The sequence below is a fragment of the Somniosus microcephalus genome, chromosome 8, assembly GCF_052327205.1.
Source record: "Somniosus microcephalus isolate GS21.2 chromosome 8, FLI_Smic_1.0, whole genome shotgun sequence".
NCBI classification, from domain to species: Eukaryota; Metazoa; Chordata; class Chondrichthyes; order Squaliformes; family Somniosidae; genus Somniosus; species Somniosus microcephalus.
Genome location: NC_140994.1, coordinates 61,503,187 through 61,516,024, shown reverse-complemented (window position 1 = coordinate 61,516,024; position 12,838 = coordinate 61,503,187). Strand labels below are relative to the sequence as shown.

The 12,838-nt window shown below is 45.0% G+C and overlaps 1 protein-coding gene across 12 annotated transcripts in view; it reads right to left on the bottom strand.

Moving 5' to 3' along the window:
* Positions 1 to 12,838, bottom strand: part of LOC147113556 (exocyst complex component 6-like) — a 202,311-nt gene that overhangs the window by 185,639 nt on the left and 3,834 nt on the right. Inside the window, exon 1 of one of the 12 annotated variants that reach the window (XM_085994792.1) lies at positions 11,192 to 11,485. The exons of 9 other annotated variants lie outside the window; for them this stretch is intronic. In XM_085994792.1, the coding sequence (XP_085850918.1) occupies positions 11,192 to 11,289 (98 nt within the window). In that variant the 5' untranslated portion in view covers positions 11,290 to 11,485. Of the gene's footprint in view, positions 1 to 11,191; positions 11,486 to 12,838 lie in introns of those variants that run through there. 2 more of the 12 variants (XM_085994793.1, XM_085994794.1) reach the window with 2 other exon arrangements.

The window sequence follows — 12,838 nt, the reverse complement described above, 5'->3', positions numbered from 1 at the left end:
GCAATTTCTTCAAAGAACAAATAAAAGTGAAGCAAGACAAATTAGGCTTACATTATTAGCCTTTCACTAAGAGAAAATTAACTTTGAGAATGGCCTGCACCCTCTATTCTCTCCAGAGTATAAAGGGCACATGATTACTTTAAGAGCACTTCGTCACAGTACTGATTATCAACAATGATAAAATGAACACAATGAACTTCATTCTCAACAAGAACATGAAAATGAGGTTATATTTCATGTTATATTCAAATATTAGGTAATTATGCAGCACTGCAACTGGCGCACTGTACAACAAAGTGGTGGATATATGCAAATACCGAAAGAACCGAAGTGGTACAGCGAAAGCACCCATAAACCACGAAGAATATATCCCTTTTCAATTTGTTATTCTTATGCCTGCCAGCACAAAAAAAAACTCCCATTTATGCCAAGGTTGATTTTCGAAGGCAACAGATACACAAAACATGGCGGTTAGCTCCCTGCCCATTCCCGCTCTCCATGACTAATTTCCACCAGCACACAGCTTAACCCTCCCTCTATATATGGTCACTACATGAGAACAAAAAAAACACATCCATAGCCAATGTTAGTGCATCGACTTCATGTACAAAAAGTGCATCGACTTCATGTACCGAAATTTCTCAGTTTAAAAAAAGTGAATGAAAAACCTCCCATCACCCCACCCATCTACCAAGTTGAAGTTTCTTCCTTCAGGGCCCACAAAGCAGCAAAGACATGGGGTTGGGGTGGGTGGGGGGGAAATGAGAGTTTGTTCAGGACAAGGCTCTATAAATAGCCTCACCCTAGAGTACCATAAATGGTGTTTACCTCATGCTTGGCTGGGGAAAGATTTGTTATTTTTTATACAGGCATTTATTATTTCACTATAAAGCAACACAGCAAAAATCTTCCACTGTAGCAAATACAGAAACAACCATTTGTTACTGAAATATTTTTAAAGATCTAACTCTGCGGCTTACTTGCCCAGATACAACCGTCCTCTGGTTTCAGGAGGCAGTTCATAGAACTTACGAGCGCAGAAAGAGGCCTCTCAACTCTTCGAGCCTGTGCAAGTGCTAGCTCTTCAAGTGGAGCTGTCTAATCCTATTATCCCGCCACCCCCGCTTTCCCTTTTATATTCTTCCTTTTCAATATCTCAATGTGTAGTGAACGATTCCCAGTTGTACTTTTTTCCCCCGATTGCACAGACTGCATGCTGAGTAGAGCCAGCAAAAATATATTCAGACCAGGGCATCTTTCAACATACTAGACTGCGGCAGTAGTGTGCTGACAGAGCACTTTTCTCTCCCCAATAATGAAGCTCAAATTCTATTTCATACTGTTTGCTCTTTACTTACTGGTACGTCAGTTATTACTGTCTGTCAACAATATAGAATTAAGATTGGATATGGAACTCAATATAAGATAGGTTTCTAAAACCTCAGTCTCCCAGTGAAGGGTTAATAGCATAAGGCATCTTTAAACATGCTACAACAGCATTACATTTCACAGAGGTAGACTGGACTGTCTCACCAATGTAGAAGTTGATTAACTTACCTCCAAAAAATTGGACCATAAATTGTATGTGTAGATCATAAACAGAAGACATGTAATGTTCTTAAATTATAAAAGAGATCTCTGTGCCACTTAATTTTCCATAAATGCATCCTGACACATACCCGCCAAGTAATCTTCAAGCAGTTCCTGAAGTTAAGCACATAACTATTTGATTTAAGCACTCTAGACTTGATTTGCAGCTAGTGGTAGCACAGTTGTAAAATTGCTGTTTAGTCAGCTATTCTAATTTGCCAAGATTGTTCTAGTATGGACAAATTAATATGCAACACTGAAGTAACACAATTAAGAAAGAAGCAATGATAAGGGATTAATCAATGTTTCACAATTTCATTTTTTTTGCTTCATTTTCCTGTATGGGCAATTAGTGTGAGTTATTCCCACTCCGAGTATCCGGTTTGTAGGAGAAGGAAAATGCTGAGTGCAGCTTGTCAATTAACACTGCTTCCTATAGCTAGTATCAATGCTCTCTCTCGTAATACGATTACTACAGTGACAGGTACCAAGCAAAACCCTGCATAATAGGGACACAGCTGAGTGAGCATTTTTCTTTACAGAAACTGAAGCAGATAATCAGCAGCACCAGATTTGCAAAACACATCCTGCAAAAAAAAAACGACAAAAAAAAGAGAATTCTCCTTCCTGTTAGCTGGCTGATCTTCATACAGGAAACTTTCTGGTATCCGGCACTGACAGGACCGAGCTGGTGCCGTACCATCTAAACTGCCGTAGAAACCAGCACTAATGTTAAAACATACGGAGCTTTTGAGCTCCGTGTGACTCAACAAACCCTGTTGCTTAGCAACAGCTTCAAAACAGTCGGCCGCAGCTTAAAAGCATCTCTGTAGCTAAGCAACAGCTTCAGCTAGACCTTGCAGAGCCTGACTGGAAAAAAAAAGCAACGAGAAGTAAAAAAACTTATAGGAAACGGCTCCTGAATTTTGCCGGTAGATAGAGCTTTCCGGACATCGGTTAAATGAAAGTTTCCTGTATATGAAGTTCATGAAAAAAAGACTATAGGAAGATCTCCATGTTCAGTTGTTACAGTTCTTTTTTCTTTATTTGTTCATAGGATGTGGGTGTCGCTGGCAAGGCAATCCCTAATTGCCCTTGAGAAGGTGGTGGTGAGCCACCTTGAACCGCTGCAGTCTGTGTGGTGAAGGCACTCCATAGTGCCATTAGGGAGGGAGTTCCAGAATTTTGACCCAGTGACGATGAAGGAAGCTAATTCTAAAGCTATTAATATTCCTTTGAAAGTCCAGCAAGTGTTTTGAACTGCAAAGATTCATCAATGCTCATTTCATAAAAGGTGAAACAGGAGATTTGAAAAGAATCATTACTGAATTAACAAAACATTTGAACCTTAAACTAATAAACTAAACTCCATACCAGCTAATTATGAGTCATCCAGAATTATCACCTTTTTCCCCCCAATGTGTACAAAGTTTGCTCTTATTTACCCCTCCCAAAATGATTAATTGTTTTTAAAATGTTTGCTGCCATTTCTCATTTTTTCCCTCCTTACCAATTTCCTGCCTTCCTCACCTGAAGGATTTTATTCCTTCGGGGATTAGGTTCCAAGGGCATTGATTGTCCTATGGTACTTCCCCAGGAGGCTATTATTCACGTGGGAGCCTTGACAGCGAGTGTCAGTAGGCTATTTGAGCATGTTTGGACATGATATACAAAACCAATCATGGCCTCACCCAATGTCCACACATTTACACTTTCAGCAGGAGTCAGTGGGCAGCAATCAGGAGTGGGAACCTTGCCTGATTTTTGCTCTCCAAAGACAATGAGGCCAATTACATTGCTCCTACCATAGTCCAGCTGAGATCCGGTAACTCAGCAGAAGCTAGCAATTGTCCTGGGACATTCCCTGCCTATATGGCTCAGTTACTCAATGTCTAAACTTCCTGAACCATGCACAAGTGATTATAAAGGGTACAGTGCACTGAAAAACACATTCCCTGCATAACTAGACATAATTTCATACAAAAGTAGTGTTAAACATCAAAATACAACCTTTTATATTAGTTACATTGTTAATTTTTGCAGAACAGGACAGATCATTACTCCGAAACCAGCTACCTAGAAATGATCAAGCTTGACAGGACAGCAGCACATCCTCCTTATACAAATCTATGGAGAGAAAAACCAGGCTGACATTTACGCCGGTCATCGTAGAATCTTATCTTTCCTGGCCCGCTCAGACATAGGACATCTACAAATCCGCGTTGCCACTGCTGCGCCCCTAGAACCACTGCCCCATTTTAACTTTGAGCGACCATTCCCTGCTAACATCTTAACCAGCCCCACTTTGATGCATCGCCAATTGCCAACCCCTCTGCAGCCATGGCCGCACTTTCATCTGTAACGGCCAATACTCCAAATACAGACCCTTTTGCAAACCTTCTCCGGGATTTCTGGAGGCCACTATCCCATGTCCTAACCCTTCACCCCTCTCGAATCTTTCCAAACCTGCCCTGATAATGTATGTATGTATAGTACTTATTTTAAAAATGTAATCAACCAACTGTGGACAACACCATGGACAATTTACTAGTCACTTAAAAGAAAAGTCATTAGTAAATTGCCTATGATGTTGCCCATGGTTGCTGCGGTGTATATAGCATGGAAAAGAGGAGTTGGTGATGAGGACTAACTTTTGTTCCAAAGTTAGTGTGAATTGGGAAAGGAAACTGCAGATTATGGGCTGTATTTTGCGGTAAAGTAACAGTGAGGCTATCAGCGCTCACCATTATTAACATGTAAATGAGACAGCAACTTCCAGCAACCACACGTGCAGTTAAATTTGTAAATCAGGAAGCTGCCATCCGAGATGCCCTGCTCCTCTAGAAGCTGCGCAAGAACGGTATCTCGCCAGGAGACTCGCCATTCAAATACACTGAATGGTGTGAAATTCCAGTACTTCAGTGATATATACGCACTAAACTCGCCAGAAAAGGTTAGGCCTTGTCCATTCCAGTGTAAGTACCCTTTTAACAGCATGGCAAGTCTTAATTACTGCCAAACAACCTCTTTAACAAGTATAAAATTAATTTTAACAAGTTTGGAGCATCATTCCTTCAGCTTTTACTTATTGTTGGAGATTTTTTTTTTTTTTTTTTTAAATTAAAAAAGTTTTTTTTACTTTTTCTTTCTGCCTTTTTTTAAATCTCTCTCTTAATCCAACCTTTCTTTCCCTCTCTTTATTTCGCTTTCTGTACCCGATTTGACATTGAATTAAATATTCTAACTGACACTTCCTGGTTCAGCCGCTGCGCTGCTGATTAACGATTCTTCAATCTGATTGGTTAAGGAGACACACAGTTGCTTGCCCTGTTCACACAGCTCCCAAATGCCCTGTAGAGGGCGCTGCGCTTTCGATAACTGGCTGACAGGAACCCCAGCACAAAAGCCCATAGTGCAAGTGTAACGGATGGCTAATGCCATTCGTTCGCCGCTGATCACAAAATCCAGCCCTATATTTCTCCTGTAAAAGGGTTTGTCAATTTCATAAACTACAGGCTGAGATATGAATAATTTACAAAATGTTAATTTCTACTAAAAGCTCACAAGTAATGAAAGACCCATTTATATCTACTTCCATTCAGGAAGGGTTGTTGAAATACAGGGTACGTAATTATTTAAAAAATTTGAAACAGCAATCTCTACCTGGTTCCTGACCCAAGATTTTTAAAAAAGTGGCCTAGATCTTCTGCTCAGGTTATGCTGCCTTACGGCTCCCCACCCAGCTTAACTACTTCTGGAATTTTTAAAATTAATATAATTGCAGGTGTGATTTGAATCAAGTCCCCAATACCCACAATTTGAATTATTTTTAGTTAAGTTCTCTCTCTTCGACTACCCCAGAAGCTGCCAGCCACACTAGGCCTCCAAGCCAGTCTCTGCACCCCCTCCAGACGGATTCTGAGGTAGGGGCCAGGGACGCTGAAGGGGAAAAATCCCAGTCAGAAATATCCAAGGACCGACAAATGGACATTTGTTTATGTTATTTTAAATAACAAGGGGGCATAGATTGAAGGTAATTGGTAGAAGGATTAAAGGGGAGTTGAGGGAAACGTTTTTCACCGAGAGAGAGGTGGGAGTCTGGAACTCACTGCCTGAAAGGGTGGTAAAGGCAGAAACCCTCGTCACATTTGAAAAGTACTTGCATTTGAACTTGAAGTGCCATAATCTACAAGGCTAGGGACCAAGAGCTGGAAAGTGGGATTAAGCTGGATAGCTCTTTTCAGCCGGCACAGACAGGATGGGCCAAATGGCCTCCTTCTGCACCATAAATTTCTATGATGCTATGAAATGTTTAATGCATAAGTATTATATAGCTTGCATTTTTAGAACTACAGTGCCAGTCTTTTTTTTTTAAAGAATATTAATTGAGTTTGAAAAAAATAATGCTATTTTGGCACTATTGTATTTTTTTCCCAAGGCACTGCGTATCTTAATAACAAGTGTTGCGCCTGGTGCATTCTATGGAATGAGTGATGAATGTTTACTTTCCACATTTCTTTTAATATTATATACGTAGTAAATTTTCATTAGTTGACTAATTTTACAGTTGTTAAATTTCTTTTTGCTGCACATTGTCAAGATTTTTTGGCCGGTTTTCTCTCTCTACAGTTTTTCCTGTTGTAATTTCTCCATATCTGTCTTGTCTTTTTTCTCACTTGTGCAAGTCTGTCCTTCCATCTGTTCCACTCCTGTGTCTGCATGCATCTCATACATGTGTATTTACTGAATTTGCATCTCTCACTTCTTCAAAATAAGGCTAGAGCATGGAACAAGATGAAAGCAAAGCTTGTTTGTTAGAGGTGGGGATAGGCTGTCCAACAGGCACTGTAACACACAGAGGTGTAACTGAAACCGGGAGTTGGGTGTGCCACGGTCTGCTGTGGGAAGAGTGGCTGATCTGGAGTTACAAGCTTGAACCAGAGGCCAGAAAGTCTACCTATTAATATCACAGCGAATCCAGAGTCACAGCAAGGCCCCACAGACAGCAATGAAGTAATTTAATCTGTTTTTGGTGATGTTGGTTGAGAGACAAATGTTGGCTAGAAGTACTCCCAGCAGTACTCCCCTGCGCTTCTTTGAAAAAGTGCATGAGGATTTTTTAACGTCAGAGAGGGCAGGCTCGGTTTGTCTCATCTGAAAGATGGCACCTCTGACTATCCAGCACTCCCTCAGTACTATATTGTAGTGTCAGCCTAGATTCTGCACTCAAGTGGAGTTTGAACCCATGACCTTCTGATGAATATGATACCACTGAGGCACCTCAAGAAGGCTGCAGGAAGAGAGTGCAACAGGGTCCGTGACTTGAAGCTAGAACAGAAGGGAGCATTGAAGAGCTCGAGGCTGCAGTGGGAAGGAAGTGCAGATGGTGAAGCCTGAAACGAGAGTGTGGGTGAGTCTTTGTTTGCAGGTTAGAAGAGTGTGGACGATGTTGGCACCGGACGCGGATCACAGCGTGATCGTGTTGTACACCAGCAACCCGAGATTGATAGGGCTGCTAAAATTCCCACGTGCTGATGCTGCCACTTCTCCACTTTTAAGTTTTAGAAAAAGCAGGAGCAAAGGCAAAGCATCAGCCTGGAGACATTAGGAACGGGGTTATTCTTAAGACTGCAAGGGAGGGAGCAAAACTAGAATTAGGCATTATAGTGAAGGAGGAAGCAGAATGGAGCATTTTGTGCACACCTGGAAGGCAGCAGAACAGGCTAGGAACAATTGGAGCAGGCTTCAGTAGCAGAGAGAGAGAGGCACTAAAGCACTTAGCATAGGCCTGGGAGGGAGTTTGCATACCTAAAGCACCAGCCACACATGTGGGAGGAAGCACAAAAACAGTGTACTCATTTATCAGCTTTCAGTTTATCCACATAAAATGCATCACGAGATTACACTGGAGCAAAATTTACTGTGAGCGGCGAACAAACGGCACCTGCCGTTCCTTAGACTTGTCCTTGCCCATATACTTTCCGTGAGCTTTTGTGGTGGAAGTTAGAGATCTAAGCAGCACGGCGCCCTCTACAGGGCATCTGGGACCTGTGTGAACAGGACAAGTAACTGTGTATCTCCTGAACGAATCAGATTAAAGAATCGTTAATGAGCAGCGCAGGCTCTAAACCAGGAAGTGCAAGTTAGAATAGTGAATTCAATGTCAAATCAGGTGAAAGAGAGAGAGGGTGAAAAAGATTGGATTGAGGGGGGAAAAAAAAAGAAAATAAGTTTAAATTTAAAAAAAATGTTTAACTGTCCATCAATTAAAAGCTGAAGGACTGAGATGCCACATTTGTAACAGTTAATTTTCAGTGCCAGAGGGGTTGTTTGGCAGTAATTAAGACTTATCGGGGGAGAAATTGGGTGAATAGCACCACTTGTTAGCACCTAAAGAGGCAGTCAGTGGCTGTAGCGCCACTGGCTGCGCCTCCCACGATATTGAGTTGGGGCGATAATGGTGGCATTAGCCTTTTGCGCTGCGCCGCCACCGATGACGTCATTGGTGTGCGCAGCGCCCCGTCCGCGATATTTGGTAGCGAACGGCGCCCGCGCCCGGTTCATGGGGCTTTACTGTGCCGGCAGCGGCGCAAGTTAAGGTGGAGGTGCGGGGCGGCCGCCTTTTTCGGCAGCTGCCTGCCAGCACCTCCGTCCCCGGCCTCCTAACACCCCCCCCCCCGCGGCATTGCCGGCTGTTTCCCCGAGAGCCCGGCACTTCTCCTTGGTGCCGGGCTCGTTTGCCGGCACTCGCAAGCGGGGATCACGCTGTTGCAGGCACCTCCCCCTTAACAGTGGGAGGAAGGCCTGCAGTACCGCAGCGTGCCATGCCGCAGCGTGTGGCGCTGCGGCACATTGCGCTGCGATATTCAGTTTCAATGCCCTAAGAGGGACGCGGAGCGCCTCGAGCCTCGGCCCAGTGTCCCTCGAGGGGCAATGAAACTGAATATCTGACGATCGCTGAAGCCTCGAACGCTGCGCTAAATCCTGCGCTCAGGCGACTTTTGCGCCCCAACCCAATTTCTAGGCCATCATGTTGTTAAAAAGGGTGCTTAGACTGGAATGGACAAGCCCCAACTTTGTGGCGAGTTTAGTCCGTAGGTACCACATAAGTACAGGCACTTCACGACGTTCAATGTATTTGAATAGTAAGGCAGACAGAGAGATGCCGTTTTCACAAAGCTGATTGAGGGGCAGCACAGCTCAGACAGCAACTTCCAGATTTTTGCGTTTAACTGCAGATGTGTGCTCGCTGAAGGTTGCTGTGTGCTCGCTGAAGGTTGCTGTCCGAATTGCACATAAATAACGGTGAACGCTGTTAGCCTCACTGTTATTTTCACTTTAAATTCTGGCCCAAAATCTATAATTATGGCTTTTAGACACTATTCCTGTTCAGCTGATCATTTCCTCCTTTCAGATTTGATTTTCAGTCTATCATGGATGTTCAAATTTTAATCTTGTCAAGCAAGATTTCAGCCTGGTGACCATGAAATGCTGTTTATAACAGTAACATTGACAATGAAAACATCCCATGAATTTCTAAATAAAAAACAACAGATTTTCTTTGCAAAAGGTGCACAGCTAAAGAATGGAGAATTTCCAATTTTCCTGCCTTTTGTAGCTTTAGAAATAAAACTAACCGGCCAACTGAAAACAATATAAATTTGTTCTCCATTGCCCTGCTGTCAGTTTGTTGGTTGACAGACCATGAACTGTTGGGAGCATCTCAGACACTACCAATCAAATTTGAATGTAGTGTGTTCAGAATGCTGATCGAATACAAAATATTACAACACACTATGTACCAACACACCAAATATACACATATTTTCAGTAACCGATTGTTGATAGTCAAACATATATAATTTATTTATAGTGGTGAAGTGCGCATCAACTGAATGGAGCAGCCTGTAACCTGGTAGTGCCAACACAAAAAAATAAAACGGTCCCCACCGAAGCTCAGCAATGGATGTAAACAGCATAAGGTAGGCCTTCCACACACAATACTATACCACAGTCATACTGTAACACATATAATCCTCTATAATACATGTTTTCTGTGGAATTATTAATACCTATTGCAGCCACCCAGTAACCCTGGGGGTCTGACACAGTCCCTCTATAGTCACCCAGTGACCCTGGAGGTGACAGTCCCTCTATAGACAGTCACCCAGTGGCCCTAGGGGTGTGACACAGTCCATCTATAGACAGTCACCCAATGACCCTGGGGGTGTGACACAGTCCCTCTATAGACAGACAGTCACCCAGTGACCCTGGGGGGTGACACACAGGCCCTCTATGTCACCCAGTGACCCGGGGGTGACTCAGTCGAATTCGAGTACAGGAGCAAGGATGTCTTGCTGCAGTTGTACAGGGCCTTGCTGAGACCACACCTTGAGTATTGTGTGCAGTTTTGGTCGCCTTATCTGAGGAAGGATGTTCTTGCCATGGAGGGAGTGCAGCGAAGATTCACCAGACTGATACCTGGGTTGGCAGGAATGACGTATGAAGAGAAATTGGGTCGATTAGGCTTATATTCGCTAGGAGTTTAGAAGAATGAGAGGGGATCTCATTGAAACTTATAAAATTCTAACAGGGCTAGAAAGACTAGATGCAGGAAGGATGTTCCCGATGGTGGGGGAGGCCAGAACCAGGGCTCACAGTCTAAGGATAAGGGGTAAGCCATTTAGGGCTGAGATGAGGAGGAATTTCTTCACCCAGAGAGTGGTGAACCTGTGGAATTATCTACCACAGAAGACAGTTGAGGTCAATTCATTAAATATATTCAAGGAGTTAGATATATTACTTAAGGCTAAGGGGATCAAGGGATATGGGGAGAAAGCAGGGACAGGGTACTGAATTTGGATGATCAGCCATGATCGCATTGAATGGCAGAGCAGGCTCGAGTGGCTGAATGACCTACTCCTGCTCCTATCTTCTATGTTTCTATGTCCCTCTATAGACAGTCACCCAATGATCCTGGGGGTGTGACACAGTCCCTCTATACGCAGTCACCCAGTGACCCTGGGGTATGACAGTCCCTCTATAGACAGACAGACAGTCACCCAGTGACCCTGGGGTGGGGGGGGGGGGGGGTGTAACACAATCCCACTGTAGACAGTCACCCACTGACCCTGGGAGGGGGGGGGGGGGGGTAAACACAATCCCTCCATAGACAGTCACCCAGTGACCCTGGGGGTGTAACACAGTCCCTCTGTAGACTGTCACCCAGTGACCCTGGGGGGGTGACACAGTCCCACTGTAGATAGTCACCTAGTGACCCTGGGTGTGGATGCACGGTGAGCTGGAGCTGCACACAGACCCAGTGACTCTCTGCAGGTCATTATTTACACACGGGAGAACGAGTGGCTGCCGAACGCCCTTCTAACACAGAAACTTTGAAAATTGAGCCCGGCGGCTCTCGGCCCGCGGCCGACGGCGGTGCCCAGAATATAAAGGGAGCCGGGGAGACCCGCTCCATGGACCACCACCCGGCTGCGCACCAAGGCAACTGGCCGGGGACAGGAGCGGAGACCGGACCGGACCGGACCGGGCCTAGTCCCGACGGTGCCCTGGCCCCGGTACGCAAGCAGTGCCAATTTACCTGAGCGTCGGGCCCACGCAAGCTGCGTCGGTGCTCTCGATCTCCTGCAGGATCCGCTCGTGTTCCGTGGCCGTCTCCAGACCCTCGGCGTCTGCCATCTTGCGGCCCGGGCTGGCTTCTCGCAGAGCTCTGGGGCTGGGTGTCGAGGGTGAACAGCAGCACCTAGCGGCTCATGGCCGCTCCCTCCCGCCCGGCCTCGCTACTCCGGTGCGTTCAATGTCAACAAAGAGGAGCCGCCACTCACTGCCCCTCCCGGATCCGCTTTTATTTCTCGCCCGCTTTCACTTTCCTGCCATCCGGTCCGCGCGTCCACGCCAGCAACCTGTCAGCGCGCTCCCGCCCACGCACGTTCCCCTAACTTTACCTGCTACAAACGTGTGTCCTTGTTTTAATTAATATAAATATATATGGAATTTAAAACTTGCATTTATGCAGCGCCTTTCAAGGCCACCGGACGTCCCAAAGCGCTTTACAGCCAACGAAGTAGTTTTTCTTTGAAGTGTAGTCACTGGTATAATGTGGGAAACGCGGCAGCCAATTTTGCGCACAGCAAGCTCCCACAAACAGTAATGCGATAATGAACATAATTTTTTTTTGTTATGTTGATTGACGGATAAATATTGACCCCCAGGGATAACTCCCCTGCTCTTCGTCGAAATAGTGCCACAGGATCTTTTACGTCCACCCGAGAGAGCAGACTTAATGTCTCATCCGAAAGACGGCACCTCCAACAGTACAGCACTCCCTCAGTACTGCACTGGAGTGTCAGCCTAGATTTTTGTGCCCAAGTCTCTGGAGTGGGACTTGAACCCACAACCTTCTGGCACAGAGGTGAGAGTACTACCCACTAAGTCAACGCTGGCACAATATATATATATATTCAACACTGGTGCAAAATTCATCTATATATATAAAACAGTATGTCTCTCTGTCTGTCTGTCCGGCTATACAATCAAAAGTTATAGAGCGTACCTACACGTGTTATATCAAAAGAAAGCTTATCATTAGGGGACTCTTGTCGGCGTATTTACTTTTTCGTCGGACAAAAATTGTGCCGACGGTATCCAAAAAACGTTCAAAATTCCGCTCATTAGCATCGAGTGATGTGAAGGTTGACCAATCGTACGGTCGAGCGACCCGACGGTCAACCAATCGCTGCGTCACGGGGCGGGTTCATTGCATGTGCGGGTGGGCCATCCTACAGTCGAGTGACAGGACGATTGACCAATCCTACAATTCAGTGACCTGACGGTTGACCAATCGGTGCGTGTGTGGGCGGGCCTTATCATTCTGAACCGAGGTGAGTGGCCGCCATCTTGATTTCAAACTCTTCATTTCTTTTTCCCGCTTTCTGCGTGTTTCTTTTCAAATCTACATTTCCAGCAAAAAAAAAGTTGCTTTTAAAGCATATTGTTTTAAAAAAAAGTTAATTCATTTGTAAATCTTTTCTCTAATCTCTATAATTTTCCTACCTTTCACCGTTTTTGCAGGCAGGCCTCGAAGCCTGGGCGTCTGTTGCCCAGCCACGCCCGAGCTACGCATCGGCCGTCCCGCTGGGCCCGATTCTGAACCAGCGGTCAGCCATCTTGGTAAAGGCTGGCTGGGCTCACTGCAAGCTGCTCGCGCTTCATTCGCGCTCGCGCTGCA